The sequence below is a fragment of the Micropterus salmoides genome, unplaced genomic scaffold (assembly GCF_014851395.1).
Source record: "Micropterus salmoides isolate LMB-PRFRI ecotype aquatic unplaced genomic scaffold, ASM1485139v1 Ms_hic_scaffold_16, whole genome shotgun sequence".
Classification (NCBI taxonomy): domain Eukaryota; kingdom Metazoa; phylum Chordata; class Actinopteri; order Centrarchiformes; family Centrarchidae; genus Micropterus; species Micropterus salmoides.
The window spans coordinates 33,156,808-33,173,030 of record NW_024040707.1 but is presented as its reverse complement, the minus strand read 5'-3'; the positions used below and the strand labels follow the sequence as shown (position 1 = coordinate 33,173,030).

The window sequence follows — 16,223 nt, the reverse complement described above, 5'->3', positions numbered from 1 at the left end:
TTAAACACAAGCTTAATAATAATAATTATAGACATTATTGTACAGCAATTGTTTACAGCTTGTTCCACTGGTACAAGTGGCATAAAAGCCCCAACAGATTAATAACATTCCAAGATAATATACCTAATAAATGAGTTTGAACTGAAAAATGACGTGTTGTTATTGTCGATTACAGAGCTACATACAGTTACTTCAGTCATCATAGTGTTCATTTGTGGTGTAACAGTTTCTTCTGTTGTTCTATGTTCTGGCTGCTAATGAGCAGTTAGCTTGTTATTTTACAGATACGGTGCAGCTGGCAGAGGACAGCCTCTTTAGAATTTGAACCATTCCATTAATTGCAAATATGTTAGAGAAAGTGGGTCCTGCATTAAGGTAAAACACAGCTTCATTCATCCAGAGGGAAACCTGTTGCAGCAGCAGGACCGAGCACAAATATAATCAACACACAGATACCCTAACACAAAGCCACAAATATCAACAGGGTAACAGGGGGTGATCCTACATTCAGTGGCCTGCATCCTGAAGCCAGGATGTTAATCTGTCCGTGTGTTAGCTTTCTGATAATGCACTGGGTTGTTTTCCTCTCAGCCAGTCAGCGCAGGGCTGCTCCTGCTCGTTCGGATCCACTTAGTGCTGACGTGGTTAAGCTGCTTACCTCAGCAGGTGAGATGAAGACATGTTCCCAGTCATGAGCCTGCAGACAGCAGCATGCCGACATGCCTCTGTAGGAAGCAGAACATACTGACGGGTTACTTCACAGTGTGGAAGCGAAGTCTGCAGTTTGGGATTGATCCGAGCAGCCAGGATGGAGTGCAGTGGCCAGGTAACAGATCAATACATGATGGTATTATTAACTAATCAGCTGTGGGGGACTGGCGTGAGCCAGACAGTGATGCTGGCAGGTAACAGCAGCACCTTCTGACTAAAGGACACAGTGAGTGTAGTGATAACCTTAACCTGGTTCGGACCTGAACCCTAAAGTCTTAACCGTCAAACAGACCTTTAAACTTGTGGGGCCAGCATTTTGGTCCCCACAAATTTAGTAAATCCTGTTCTTTGGACTCAACCAACATAGTAAAACACACACACACACACACACACACACACACACACACACACACACACACACACACACACACACACACACACAAACACACACACCTAATTATCTGTTTACTCACATCAGCGTCATTATCCGACATTCTACTCTCTGTGTCGCAGTTCTACACTGTGTTATAACTACATTATATTTCATTCTTATTGCGTGCAGCTGTTTTTCATGATGTTTTGCTGTTCTACAAGGAATCAGCATACTTTGGTGCTTTAAAGAAACATGAAACAAAGAGGAACAAAGCTAACCTTTTGTTCGCTGTAGTGAGAAACTCAGGCCCTTTACTTGCAAGAAAGTAGCTTCTTAGTCTAATAGTACTGCGTTGCAACAAGTAAAATGCAGCAGAATGTCGCCTGTCAGTGTTTTATTTTTGCAGATGTATTAACACCAGAACCTTCCTCTTGTAGTTGGTTGAGGTTGAAGTAGAAGAGAAGAAGAAGACATACTTTATTAATTCTGCAAGAGGAAATTGTTTTCAATGTTAATGTTTGGTTCTTTATTGGTGCCATTTAATCTAATTATTCTTAATAATTATATGCTCATCATTATATTTTGTATGTAAAACAACATCCGCAAAGCAACTGGTGAATGTATATCTGAAATATATGTAGAAAAGTTGTACAAAAAGTACAATATTCACAAATATATTATATATACAGAACAGAGTGGCTGTATGAGGTTTCCTGTTGAATTAGTGCTGGATGTCTTTGACACTACAGACTGTTAGGACACAGAAGATTTAAACCTTTTAGACTTTTACAACATGTATGTGTGTGTAAGTAGTCTTTGCCTGTGTTCCTCTGTGATAATAACAGGTGACACCCCAGCTGATGCTGGCTGTGGGGACAGCTGTGATTGGCTCTCTGCAGTTTGGCTACAACACAGGCGTCATCAATGCTCCTCAGAAGGTGAGTATTTAGTTGTGTGAGATTATGTGTGTAAAGAGAGAAGTGATTTTGTTTACCATCACCATCACCATCATCTCAAACTGTTAAGATTTAAACATGATGTGATACACATAAACCACGAGGGTGAAGATTTGGGTTCAGCTGTAATTACCTGATATTGATCGAGACTTTTGACTAATACTGCTGTTTTATGAAAAATGGTTAACAAAAAGTTCAAGCAGTCATTTCCAAAGTCAACATTCAAATTTCCCTTTGCACCTAAAGGGTTACTGCTGACTATGAGGCTCCCATTTCAAATGTTTGAGTACTTTCGGACGAACAAATAGATTGGCTGTTTTGTTTTGTCCCATGTCTCACTTATGTTTGCTTGTTTTCTGTTGCCCTACTGGAAATTGAATTTCCCCTCAAGGGATGATAAAGACTGAACTGAATTGAACAATAAATTAACTCAATAAATAACATTATATTATACTTTACAGATAACACTGTCTTTACTGTCTTTACTGTATTATCTTTGACTGATCCATTAGAATTTGATTAATTATCAAATTCAAATAGAGTAGTGACTGCAGACATCCCCACTAACCTCCAGAAAACAGGCCAGCTTGTAAGTTGCCTGAGAGGCAGAATCTGGGGCAAAAAGTGCCTGTAAGGTTAAAGGGCTGTGAGCACATAGTGACGAGTGAAGGAGACTCAGAGAATCATTTGAACTTTTTGACACTTTTTAGTCGACATGCCCCCCTTGGCTGCTAACTGGACTGAACTGTTCAGTTCTGTACTCAGAAAAGTGATGTTCAAACTTTACCAATAGTTTATATTTTCTTACTCCATACTCCGCAGTGTCCCTCACTTTCAATATGTTTTCTACACAAATACAGAGATGTTCTCTTTGCCGTTAGCAACAGCTGTAATTACTGAACTTGAATTTCCATTTCATATGCAGGCTTCCTACAGCACAGAGTGTTATTATTGTAAAGGCCACAGAAAAAATGTTTAAAAGAAGTGAGAGATACATCCTTTCCTGAGCTTCTGGGGCTCTAACAATGTCACCTGTTAAAGACTTTTATTTTGCATGTTAAACAACAGTAAGTCTCTGAGACACCTGACAAGCCTCTGAGCCTGTCAGCTGCCTCTGAAGGTGGTCTGACAGAAACCTGAAATGACAGGGAGCAGGTTAATCAGATAATGCACTAAGGAGCTCAGTTACCAGGCAAGTTAAAGATGTGGTACGTGCAGGTGGACTAATGCCTGAGCTCATGTGACCCCTTCAGTGTGTATCAGTAATATGTGATGACCCAACGTGGGCACTGATCCTGCTGTGGTTGTTTTGTGTTTTAGACCATCGAGAGCTTCTACAATGAGACATGGACAGGCAGGCACTCAGAGTCCATCTCTCAGACCACTGTAACAGCTCTGTGGTCGCTCTCTGTGGCCATCTTCTCTGTGGGAGGAATGTTCGGCTCCTTCTCCGTCGGCCTCTTTGTCAACCGCTTCGGCAGGTACGACTCTTCCTACGGCCAACAACGTTAATATTGACACCTTCCGTTAAAACTGACCCATTAATGAATGCTCTTCCTGTCTCTGAAGGAGGAACTCCATGCTGATGGCCAATGTGCTCGCCGTTATCGCTGCTGTGTTGATGGGCTTCTCCAAGCTGGCTGCTTCCTTTGAGATGCTCATCATTGGACGTTTCATAGTGGGTCTCTACTCCGGCCTCTCCACCGGCTTTGTTACCATTTATGTTGAGGAGATCTCACCCACAACTCTCCGCGGAGCATTAGGCACTCTGCATCAGCTTGGTGTAGTGATTGGCATCCTTATGGCACAGGTGAGACCCTTAACCCCTGAACCATGATTTCCTTCTTCATTTCCCAACCTCTGTAGTTTCAGAGATAACCCATTACAACCAAGAATATGAATGAATTTTTAAACCTCAGCATCTCAAAGATTCCCCAACGATGTGGCTGACTAAGGCTAGCAAGAAAAAGGCCTTGGTCAGGCTTCGGGAGAACCACCAGCGAGCCCACATTCAGTTTCCTTGCCTCAGAGAGAAGAGCTCTGTCCATGCACGACACACGAGAAGTTAAGGCTTCAGTGGAGGACAAATTGGAAAGCTGGAACGCCAAGTTCCCGTGTGGACGAGGCTGAAGGTTGGGTTGCAGTACTGCTAATTATTTCCAGTACGAGCAGAGTATCAGGTCCTCTCTAGATAGCCTGGCCTCCAGTAGGGGCTGATAAAGTCCACTTTTTAACCTTATTACTCCCCAGATAATATGGTTACTAGGAGGCACTGTACTTGTTAACCTTAAGGTTAACTTCACCATGTTCTTAAAAAACAACATTGTGACATCATGATATGAAATCATCTAAAGTAGACATAGCTTTTGTTCAGGACACACTAACGTGTTTTTGTCGTAGATCAACTGGCTCCTCGGATGGTCCCATTCTCTGAGTTGGGAAGTTGTTCTTCCGACTTCGGTATGTTCATGAGCTTTTAAGTCGGGATGTGGAAACAACGTGGACGCTACAAAGAAGATGTGTTTTATTGTTCAGAGCATTTACACAACACGTTGATCACCACTAAAATACTGCTTTACGGTCAGAAACTCATTTTTAAATGTAAATGCTCTGTATAGCGCCTTTCTAGTCTTTTCAACCACTCAAAGCGCTTTTACACTACATCTGCATTCACACACACGTTTATTCACTGCTTGCACTATGTCTGGATATTATATACTCTCCTTAATTAGTGGACGTTATTTTCTAAAGATTGATAGAATAATATTCAACAGATTACTTTTGAAGTCTAAGTCTCTGTGTTTACATGTACACAATAATCCAGTCATAAGGTAATTAGGTATTAAAGAGAGTAAGGTAGAGGCACCACACTATCATCATGTGATCATGCTGATAAACTCATGTAAACACATCAAACCATTTTTTATCCAATTTTGCTAATGTTATTCATAATATGGACACAAGGGAGAAACAGATAAAAGAGACAACAAAAAGATGTCTCTTGAATGTAGTGGCGAGCCTGATGAGGACGGTCATTCAAACTCCCCAGAGATATTTTGAAGAAGCTGAAGTCAGCGATGTTGGCACTGGATATAATGTTGCTTAGATTCACTCCTGCTTTTTAAACACAGCCATTCAAACCACAATGAAGGGAATCTGCCCGGCAGCAACTTTTAGAGGATCGCAGACGATCAGGACCAACAGGATCCCTGGCGCGTCCCTGTTATCTCTGATATTCCTCTTCCGGTTACTGGTTACATGGACCTTCTGACCGGTCTGGAGCAGGTCCTATTTATAGGTCTTAACTGACATCAAGGCGTCTGCTCTTGTCTTGTTTATTTTCCTGGTAATGCAAAATAGTTGATTTTTCATCCTATCTAGCTGTTACAAACTACCGACCTTTTAAATCCTGTCTATCATTTCCTCCAACTATAAAAAGACTACTGTTGAAGGCAGTTTCCATGTTGACAGTTGAAAAGCTTTTTACAGTTTCATGTATAGATTTTAGATGTAAATAAATAAATATAAACATGGTCACACTGTATTGTAATATTTAGACTTTTGGATAAATTGTCTGCTCTTAACTTTTTATTTTGTTAGCTGTGTTTTGTGTATGAAAGGTGCTTTGTAAAGACTCTTTAGGCTACAAACGAATTTCTTGTTCCTAAAAGCAGACCAAGTAAACGTCGTAATTGGAGTAAAGCCTTAGTCTGAGTAATGACCGTAATTAGATTATTGTGTGCAGGTAAACCTCTCAGGTTCAGTGGGATAGAACAATGCTTGGCTGCATTACAAGGTAACGTAATGATGCATCCGTCAGGTCTGAAGGTAAAATGACCAACAGTGGAACCTCAAGTGACAACATCAGAACAGCCCTCGTTTCAATCCTTTTTCACATTTCTGCAAAAGAATTTGCAGGAAGCTTTATGCTTTAGTCAAGTAACTTGACATATGTTACCAGTTTAGAGGCCAGTATGAGCCTTTTTAGGGCCATGAGGGGGATTTGCCACCCCCCTCCCCACCTGCAAAAGTATCTGCACTGCCATAAACCTGCAAATGTAAGATTTTAGGCACTATTTGATGTTCGAACATGTCAACATCAAACACTGAGTAAAGACCAGAAAGCCAGCTGGTGTTAAAATCGTTCGTGTCTCCCCTGGCGTAGGGGCCCGCCCTTGACCTAGGGTTCTGGGGACTCGGGCTTGTGGCCTTTGCTCATTTCTGGGCAGGTGGTGTGTCCCTGGGCCTGGGGGCCCGTTGTCTCCTCTCCTCGCCTGGGCCCTCTTCGGCAGAGGTGAGGCTCCCGCTGCTTCCCCCTGCCAACTCTCTCACGGTGGGGGCATTTGGGAGTCTCTGGGGCGCATGGCCGGTGTTGTCGGGGTAGGTTTTGGTGCTCCTCCTTGGTGGTGCTTGACTGGGGGGGGGGGATGTCCAGGGATGAGATCGGCCTCGGGGGGCTGCTGTCATTGCCTCTGGCTGGGCTGGGGGACCGTTGGTCTGGTTCTCCCGCGTTATTGCTCCCTGGCGGCAGGGAGCTTCCCGGCACGGCTTTTTGCTGTTCCTTGGGGCGGGGTACAGCTTCCCCCGGGACATGCGGTCTGGGGTCCTTTGCACTTTGGGGGGTCGCAGGGTGTCCTGGCTTCTGGGGGTGGGGGTCTCTGCGCAGGTTGATCCGATTGCGGTTTGGTGGGCTACGGTGGGATTGTGGGGCGATTGTCTGAATGGCTGCTGGGCGTTTAGTTTGTGCATTGGAGTCCGGGGGAGGCATCTCCTCGTTGGCTGGGAGGGACCTGTTTGCGTCCCCGTATTGCTTCATTGGCCTCGGATCCGTGCTTCCCCATTTCTCTGTCGGCCAGTTGTTGGACCCCTCTGGATACTGAGGTATATAGTTAGTTTTCGGGATGTGCAGTGTGGGTGCGGGGCAGGGCTGTGCTCCGGTTTGTTCTGGATTTGTGCCTGGAGTTCTCGGCCCTTGACGGGTGGGTGGGTTGTTGGTGGCATGCAGCTGAGCTGGTTGATTTTGCCTCGTTGCTGGTTTGGCTGGTGTTGCACGGCGGCCGGGGGGCGCGCTGGGCATGGGGGATGTCAGCTGGCGCCGGCAGCCTTAGTTTTTTCCGGCGGTTGGGGGGACGGTGGACTTTTATTGGCGGGTGCACGGTGACATGTGCGGTGCGTTTGCTGCCGGGCTGGGACTTGCTGCTGGTGTTTCTCTCCGCTGGCTGGCTGTCGTGTTGTTCTGTTTGCTCTCTCTCGTTTGCCCGACCTCGCACGCGGGATTTGCGGGGGGCTGCTGGGCATGGGTGTCGCCGTGCTCGCGCAGTGTGCGCGTTGGGCTCGTCACTTGTGCATTGGTGTTGATGATTGCGTGACATTTGGGCATTTTGGTTGTTCACTGCGCGGAGGTGGGGTGCTGGGTGGGGGGGAGCACTGGTCTATGTTGTGTGCGCGCCGCGGTCGGTCCGGGTGCTGCTCTTCCGCGGGTTACGCTTTTTGCGTTCCGTCGGCATTACGTTGTCAACTGGCATTTGGGTCGGGGTCTTCTGCGTTTGCATCGCGGTGCATCTGGGAGTCTTTTTTTTTTTTGATTGATTTATTCTTTTTCTTTCTCCCACCCCTATTGGCTACTGGGGTTCTTGCCTGCCTGTTGCTGGGGTAGGTGTGGCACAGTCGTGGCGTCCCACTCTCACTAACAACTACATTCTTTAACAGGCTTATGCGCACACACATGTACACACACACACACACACACAGACACAAACAAATGTAGGTTGTCCCTGGTAGAACTATTCCTGATGCTTTTCTTTCAGTTACTTATTTAAATTAATTATTATTCCAGCTCTCGTGGCTGTGTTGTGTTGCTTATTTAGTGTGTGTGGCTGTTTCTTGTTTTCATTGTTCTCTTAGTTGTCTTAATATGTCATTAATATGTCAGCTGTTTATTGCTGCTGTTCAGCTGGTTGTCTTTTACTATTATTATTATTTTTATTGTTTTTTTTGTTTGTGTTTGTTTGTTGTTGTTTTTCTCCTCCCCAAGCCCCCCTCTCTGTTCTATTGCAGGTTTCGTTGCTTTCTGCAATTGGTGTTTCCCACAGCTTTTCCCTGTTGTCCCCACCTTCCATCCCCCTTTCCCCCTTCTCTTACAGGGGTTGTCCTTTCTCTGTGCTGTCTGTTTGTGCCCCCCCATCCCCGTGTCTGCCCCCCTGAAAAATCGTTCGTGTCAGTGGTAACAGATCCAATGCTCCCGTGCGGTGTTGTTTTGTTGCTGTTTATTTGAAAAGGGACAATGTACAATGATCAACAAAGAAAGCAAATGTAAATGTACCGGAGTTAGCCACAGGCTAGTTTTCATCGGCAGTCTCTTTGCCAGATGTTATTGGCCATCCTAAAATAGAAAACTAATATACTAAAGTCAAATACATTATACTTTTATTGTTAAAGCAGGGTGTTGTGTGTGTTGTGTAGATCTTGGGGATTGAATCCCTCTTGGGGAACGCCTCCCTGTGGCCCCTCCTGCTGGGCTTCACTCTACTGCCGGCTGTGCTGCAGTGTGCCCTGCTGCCCTTCTGCCCCGAGAGCCCCCGATACCTCCTCATCAACCAAAACGAGGAGAGCAAAGCCCGCAGCAGTGAGACACACATGTACACACACACACACACACACACACACACACAAATATATACACATAGAGAAACTACAGTGTGTGTGTGCATAAGTTACTGCAGTTTCTCTACAAGTCACTGCAGTTTCTCTACAAGTTACTGTAGTTTCTCTACAGGTCACTGCAGTTTCTCTACAAGTTACTGTAATTCCTCTACAAGTTACTGTAGTTTCTCTACAAGTTACTGTAATTCCTCTACAAGTCACTGCAGTTTCTCTACAAGTTACTGCAGTTTCTCTACAAGTTACTGCAGTTTCTCTACAAGTTACTGCAGTTTCTCTACAAGTTACTGCAGTTTCTCTACAAGTCACTGCAGTTTCTCTACAAGTTACTGCAGTTCCTCTACAAGTTACTGCAGTTTCTCTACAAGTTACTGCAGTTCCTCTACAAGTTACTGCAGTTTCTCTACAAGTTACTGCAGTTTCTCTACAAGTCACTGCAGTTTCTCTACAAGTTACTGCAGTTCCTCTACAAGTCACTGCAGTTTCTCTACAAGTCACTGCAGTTCCTCTACAAGTTACTGCAGTTTCTCTACAAGTTACTGCAGTTTCTCTACAAGTCACTGCAGTTTCTCTACAAGTTACTGCAGTTTCTCTACAAGTTACTGCAGTTTCTCGACAAGTCACTGCAGTTTCTCTACAAGTTACTGTAATTCCTCTACAAGTTACTGCAGTTTCTCTACAAGTCACTGCAGTTTCTCTACAAGTTACTGCAGTTTCTCTACAAGTCACCGCAGTTTCTCTACAAGTTACTGTAATTCCTCTACAAGTTACTGCAGTTTCTCTACAAGTTACTGTAGTTTCTCTACAAGTCACTGCAGTTTCTCTACAAGTTACTGTAATTCCTCTACAAGTCACTGCAGTTTCTCTACAAGTTACTGTAATTCCTCTACAAGTTACTGCAGTTTCTCTACAAGTCACCGCAGTTTCTCTACAAGTTACTGTAATTCCTCTACAAGTTACTGCAGTTTCTCTACAAGTTACTGTAGTTTCTCTACAAGTCACTGCAGTTTCTCTACAAGTTACTGTAATTCCTCTACAAGTTACTGCAGTTTCTCTACAAGTTATTGTAGTTTCTCTACAAGTTCATGTAGTGGGATTCTCTGGCACCAAAGGCTTCCAGAAAGGTTGACGACAGTTGGCTACTATTGTTGTTTGACTGCATATATCCTGCCAAGCGTATCAGGCAGCTGTGTGGCAGCTTTGTAAGTCCTTTTCCAGGCCGACGTGGATGTGGTATGACGTGAACTTCTGATTTGCAGTTCTGGTGAAGCTGCGGGGCACTGATGAGGTGAGCGAGGACATGCAAGAGATGAAGGAGGAGAGCCAGCAGATGATGAGGGAGAAGACGGTGACCATCCCTGAGCTGTTCCGCTCCCCCAACTACCGCCAGCCTATCTTTGTTGCTGTCATGCTGCAACTCTCACAGCAGCTGTCTGGAATCAACGCTGTAAGTCAAAAATTCTCAAGTATCAAGTAAATCAATTTTCAAAGTCCAAGTCAAGAAGCAGTTCTAGCAGTCTAAAGTCTGATGTCTAACCCACACTAACAGCAGAAACAGTAAAGTAACTGTCGACCTCTTCAGGTGATTTACTACTCGACTGGGATCTTTGAGCGAGCAGGTGTGTCCCAGCCCGTCTATGCAACCATTGGTACAGGAGTGGTCAACACTGTCTTCACTGTGGTTTCTGTAAGTCACATTTTAAAAACCAGAAAGCCTCAGATGTTCACCTGCAGGATGTTTGGTTAATACTCTCCCTCCTCCTCTGCAGCTGTTTGTAGTGGAGCGTGCGGGCAGGAGACCTCTTCACCTGGTTGGTTTGATGGGCATGGCAGTCTCAGCTGTTTTTCTAACCGCTGCCTTGGCACTGTTGGTAAGTCTTAGCACTCACCGTCACGTCATCCACTCTTCACATGAAGTGACTGAACGCCTCTGTGCTGTGCTCCTCAGGACCATTTCCACTGGATGTCCTTTGTCAGCATAGCGGCAATCTTCAGTTTTGTGGCCTTTTTTGAAATCGGCCCCGGCCCTATTCCCTGGTTTATCGTGGCCGAGCTCTTCAGCCAGGGGCCCCGGCCCGCTGCCATTGCAGTTGCTGGTTTCTCTAATTGGTCAGCCAACTTCTTAGTGGGGATGTGCTTTCAGTATGTTGAGGTGAGACAGCTTCATTTCCAGTGTACATCTGCAGTCCAGAAACATCCTGACAGTTGACTCTTTATAGCATTATATATGTACAGGCTTTATTACTGCAGCTGTGCCTATAATTAAAAAGTAATCACGTTTTGCTTTTGATGTCCCTGCAGCTACTCTGTGGCCCCTACGTCTTTGTCATCTTCACTGTCCTGCTACTCGGCTTCTTCGTCTTTACCTACTTCAAGGTGCCAGAGACCAAGGGCCGCAGCTTCGACGAGATCGCAGCGGGCTTCCGACAGTCAGGTGGTCAGGGTGCCGACAGGTACTCGGCCCCTGAAGAGTTCAACACCCTCCGGGGGGATGACCCCGACCTTTGAAAGCTGCAAAGTGACTTGTTACACTTGGGATCTTGCATCTCGTAAACTAATGTTAGTGTCAGTATCACACGAGGTTTAGTCTTCACACAGATGACCGGACTGAGCAGATCACCGTCGGTCCTCCTGTCGGTCCTCCTGACTGGTCCTGTTGGCTTTTAAACTGAAGTGAGTGAGAGGCCGATGCAGAAGATAGAGTTATATTGTGTTGTAATGTTCTTACTCAGAATAGAAAGCTGAACCTTCTGTATATAATTTGAAACTCAGTTTCCTTTTTCATGGGTGTTTTACAGCTGCATTTTCTATTTTTGAAAAGTTTAAAGGATCCGGTTCAAAGTGTTAGATAGAAATATGAACCTTTTCTGATTGTTAAAAAGTGGACCACAGTATCCCAGTGTGCCAGTAAACACCATTAAAAACTGGTGCACCGCTCTCTGTGGCAGTATCGGCAGCATGTTCCCTCTCTGATGGAAAATCTCTGCTGTGTAATTTTTACTTTCAAGGTCATAGATTCTGCTCAATATTTAGAGTTAAGTCTGAACTATAATGTTTACATCTACCTGTTTTATGTACATATTCAATTAAACAGCCCTGAGTGGAAACACTGGAAATGTTTTTCCTCTCAGCCGAGGTGGGAAGGTAGTTTGTGGATAAACAGAAACAGTCTTGGTGAATAAACGCTGCAGTAACATGAAGCAGTGACTGAAAGCATCAGCTGTGTGAGGAGCGATGAGGAGAACAAAAAGGTCTCCACATTTTCCATCGTTTGAACTCTGACTGCAGCTCTTTTAATGACGTGGCCTCGGTGTGTCGTCTTCTTCTGTGGTGGTTGAACGGCAGCTGACTGGAGAATCAGCTCCACCAGCTGTTTGTCTTCATCAGCCAATGAGCTCACTGCATTCAGGGCATCCATTCACGTTTTCTTTTGCTAACTTTCTGAAAATGTTGTTAAATTACTTTATGCACATTTTGAATGGAAACTTCAACATCTCAAAATTTTAACTTGCTAAGATGCAGAGTAAAAAGTTTGACTCTGTTCAGTTTGTTCAGACTGAATTTGAAGAGGTTTTTATGCATTTAACTGCTGAAGGAGTGCATGTGTGTTTGTGTATTCCTCATAACAGAAGTCCCTATAATGTAAATCATTCAAATTTATGGTGAAGACTTAAAGGTTAGAGTGAGTCTCCAGGGAGTGATGGAAAGACGATGTGTGTAGATGTGCCCAGACCAAACCATTCTGTTCCTATAAATTGATCGACTGTTTTTTCATTTCTCCTTAACAGCCAAAGTCTCGACTTTACAGACGCTGATTAGTTAAAGCTAACTAGCAACATGCGCGCCCGCTGTCTGTGTGCTGACCTACAACTTTCTGCAACATGATGGGACTTTGTGCTGAGCTGCACTTTGTTTTGAATCTGAAATCTTGCAGTCAAACAGGGAGAGACATTTGTCCTCACCTGGTAGATAAAACTCTTGTCCAACTCGTGTCTTAAATCCAGTAAATCACAGCTCGCAGACGGATTTCAGACTCATTTATAGAGAGTTAAATTAAAGATCAAGATTTTGGGAAATTGCTTTCCTGAAGAGAGTTTGACAAGACCACTGATACCAGTTCACATCTGTCCTTTTAATATAAGTGGTTAGCTTAGCTTAGCACAGAGATTTTCAGAGTCTGAGTCTGAGGGCCACCCCTCACACAAGCCTAGAGCCTCCCCTGAAACAGTCTGGAGCCCCCTAGCCTGGCCTGGAGATACCAAAGGTAACTAAATCACCTCTAAAGTTTAGATTAACATGTTGTATCATTTTAACTGTACAAAAACACAAGTATAAAAACTTTAGCTCAGACTTATTACTATTTTCAACCAATTTTATGTATTTTTTCTGGCCTAAATGTGCTTCATAATAACTGGAAGTGTTTTTATTCTGATGGTTTTTATATTTGGGTCACATCTGGCTTTATATTAATAATCATTAAAGAAGTTCAATCAATCAATCATAGAGTGTCATGCCTGGAGAGTAAATATGTATATATTGTAGTCTACATGTGTATGTACTGTGTAATTAAATAACTAACTGAATTCATTTACATATTCACAGTTCTATATTTACTGTTTACCTACAACCCATTTACTTAAGCCCAATATTTAGTTTTGTGTATTTTTCTGAGCTGTTTACAAAAAGTTTGACAGATCATAAATATATTTTAATCCATAGAAAGACTTTTATACAGGAAATGCAAACACATAAACATGAAACAGAGGCAGGTCTGTCTGTGATCTGTATTTTGTGTGTCTACAGATAAACTGTACAGTGTTTTAGAAAATAAACGATGTAATAAACCCGAGGTTCACTGGGTTCATCTTAATGATAGCTAATGATTAGCTAACCTCCTGTGATGAAACATTAGTGCTTCAATTAAAATTAAGAGCCACAAGGAGAAAAGAAACCTTAGAAAAAAAAGTCAAACAGCTGAAATATGAGAATAACATAATTATTTCAAAATAAAAAGATATTTTATTACAACAAAAAGTCATTATTTTGAGTATGTTTGTAATATGAGTTGCATTTTAGAAGAAAAACTTGTTATATTAGTCATAAAACTGTGTTTTTAAAATGCTGTTCTCATGACATAAAAACACATTCACTTTATTCTTATAACTTTAGATATTTTTCCTAATTGAAGTATTTGAGAATAAAAAGTAAAAAATAAAGTCAGATTAGAAGAATAAAGCTGTAATATTAGGACCTAAATCATAGTTTATGAGGAAAAGGTTATATTAATATTAGTAATATTATGAGAATAAAATATTAGTCTTTATTCTCATATTATTTAGAGTTTGGAGTGTCCCTCAGACTCTGTCCTCATGAACGGAGAGTGCAGTGCAGTTACATTAGAGGGCGCTCACAGCTCATCTTCATGAGAGATCACACACGTGTTTCAGGACACCAGCTTTGCTTCTGCAGGTGTTCTTACCTGTGACAAAGGAGGAGTCTGACCGGGAGAACTGGTCTGACCAGTCCACAGTCTGCTCGATGAATTCTTAAAAAATATAAAATGTCTTTTTTCTCTGCACACATGTTGCCATGGACAGCAGGACAGGATTGAAGAGTTTCTTTAACAAAAATACACATTTAAACACACATTCAGATTAAAGTCAATGAAGCACAGGTGGTGGCTGGATTCCATTTAGCTGCTGTACTTTCAGGGTCCTGGTTTAGTTCATTGCTGGGACGCCTTTCCTGCTGCAATGAGCCAAATGTGTGAAGTCAGCCTCACACGTGGCAGTGAGCTGCATGTTGTAACCTGACCCCCCCCCCCTCTGGGCTGTGGTTGTGTAACTCCGACTGCAGCGAACACAAACTAAATAAAACTTCATCTACAACAGCAGAGAATCTGAGGCCACAGGGTTTATTGTAACGGAGAATAAACACCGTGTCTCTGGCTGCTTACAGACATCAGTCCAGGAACTGCAGCTGTCTCTCCGTAGATGGCTGCTCACAGCTGCAGGATTCCCACAGTCCTATGAAACGGGGTCAGAGGTCACAGCTTCAGCCTGTACATTCCTCCTCACAGTTCAACTCCACAGTGTTTAATGGCCCTGCTGAACTTTCACCTGACTCAAACACTCTCAGTGGTGCTACAGGTCCGTAATGATCTGGGTTTGATGTTATGATGACATGATCAGGCCGAACAAATCACCTCGAATGAAGAAAACAAACACTTGTTTTTACTCGTGAGTCGATAATCTGCATGCAGAACAAGCCGGCTGATGAAATACTGCTGGAGGAAGAGTGACGCTGAGGAGCTGCACTTAAAGGCTTCATGTGGTTCACCGTTCAGGTTTCCCTCGGGATGAACTGTAATCAGCAGGTCAACGTGTTAAAGTCAAGAAACCCAGACATGAACTTTGATTCATTCTGTCATAATTGAGGAGCAGAGGGGAAGCTGGATACTTTATTAACTCAGGTATCATATTTTACAATTTCACAAACATCTGGATAAAAAAGTTTGAAAAAAGTTTAAGCCGCCATGCACCTGCTGCTGCTGATCTTCATGTTGTGATGGCGTCAGCTGCAGCTCTGTCTGAGTTTGGTGATCCTCAGGTCACGCTGCTCACACTTATCTACGCCACCTCGCACCATCTCGCTCGCTCTGATGATTTGTGTGTTCAGTTGTTGGCAGGTGGAGTTACTCACTGTGTGGAAACCCCCCTGCCAAGTCATGTGTCTGCTGCAGCGTCCTGTCCTCTGGCCTTTGTACTCAGACTTCACAGTATGTACATGAAGTTATGTATGTACTTCGAGTTACGTAGCCGCGATGCTTCACTTTGTACTTCATAAAGTGCTGGGGGGAAAGTTCTGCATTAAAGTGCTCCTTCAGTAAAAGTATGCGAGTATAATCAGGACTTAAAGTATTAAAGCAGTGAAATGTTGTACTACTAGATCTCCTCTCCTCAGATTCTTCTTCCTCCTCATTAATGAAAAGCAGGATGTTGCTGCTAGTTGGTAGGCTGCAGCTCATTCTGAACTGTTTAGTATCAGACTGCAGCTGATGATTCTTTTCATTCTGGATCAATCTGCTAATTATTTCCTTCATCAATACATTGATTGTTTGGTTTGCAAAGATACTGCCATCACAGTAACCCAGAGCCCAAAGTGACACCTTCACAACGAACAGTCCAAAGATCAACGTGACAACAAACATCACAGTTATTAAGATCATTCAGAGGAGAAGCAGCAGATCTTCATGAGAAGCTGAAAGATGACATGTTTGACAGGGGAAATTACTTAAACCGACTGATCGATCAGCTGTACTTGTATAAACTGTTGGAAGTTTAATTTATAACATTTCATAAACTCGTATTATGTGTAAAAATCTGAATTTTTAAAGTAGCTGTCAGATAAATGTAGTGAAGTAAAAAAGTAAAAAAATACTGAGATGTTGTGGGTGTACCTCAAATGTGTAACTAAGTACAATACGTGAGTACTACTCAGTAGTAACAAACACTCAGCAGGTC

The 16,223-nt window shown here is 43.3% G+C and overlaps 1 protein-coding gene across 1 annotated transcript; it reads left to right on the top strand.

Annotated features, from left to right (window-relative positions):
- The first annotated feature begins 808 nt into the window (after window positions 1-808).
- Window positions 809-11,208, top strand: LOC119904971 (solute carrier family 2, facilitated glucose transporter member 1-like). Its single transcript, XM_038721612.1, has 10 exons — window positions 809-826; window positions 1,930-2,022; window positions 3,361-3,521; window positions 3,610-3,850; window positions 8,503-8,665; window positions 9,960-10,147; window positions 10,283-10,387; window positions 10,470-10,571; window positions 10,649-10,852; window positions 11,002-11,208. Exons 1-10 carry the CDS (start codon window positions 809-811, stop codon window positions 11,206-11,208), a joined length of 1,482 nt encoding a protein of 493 aa, XP_038577540.1.
- The last annotated feature ends 5,015 nt before the right edge of the window (window positions 11,209-16,223 follow it).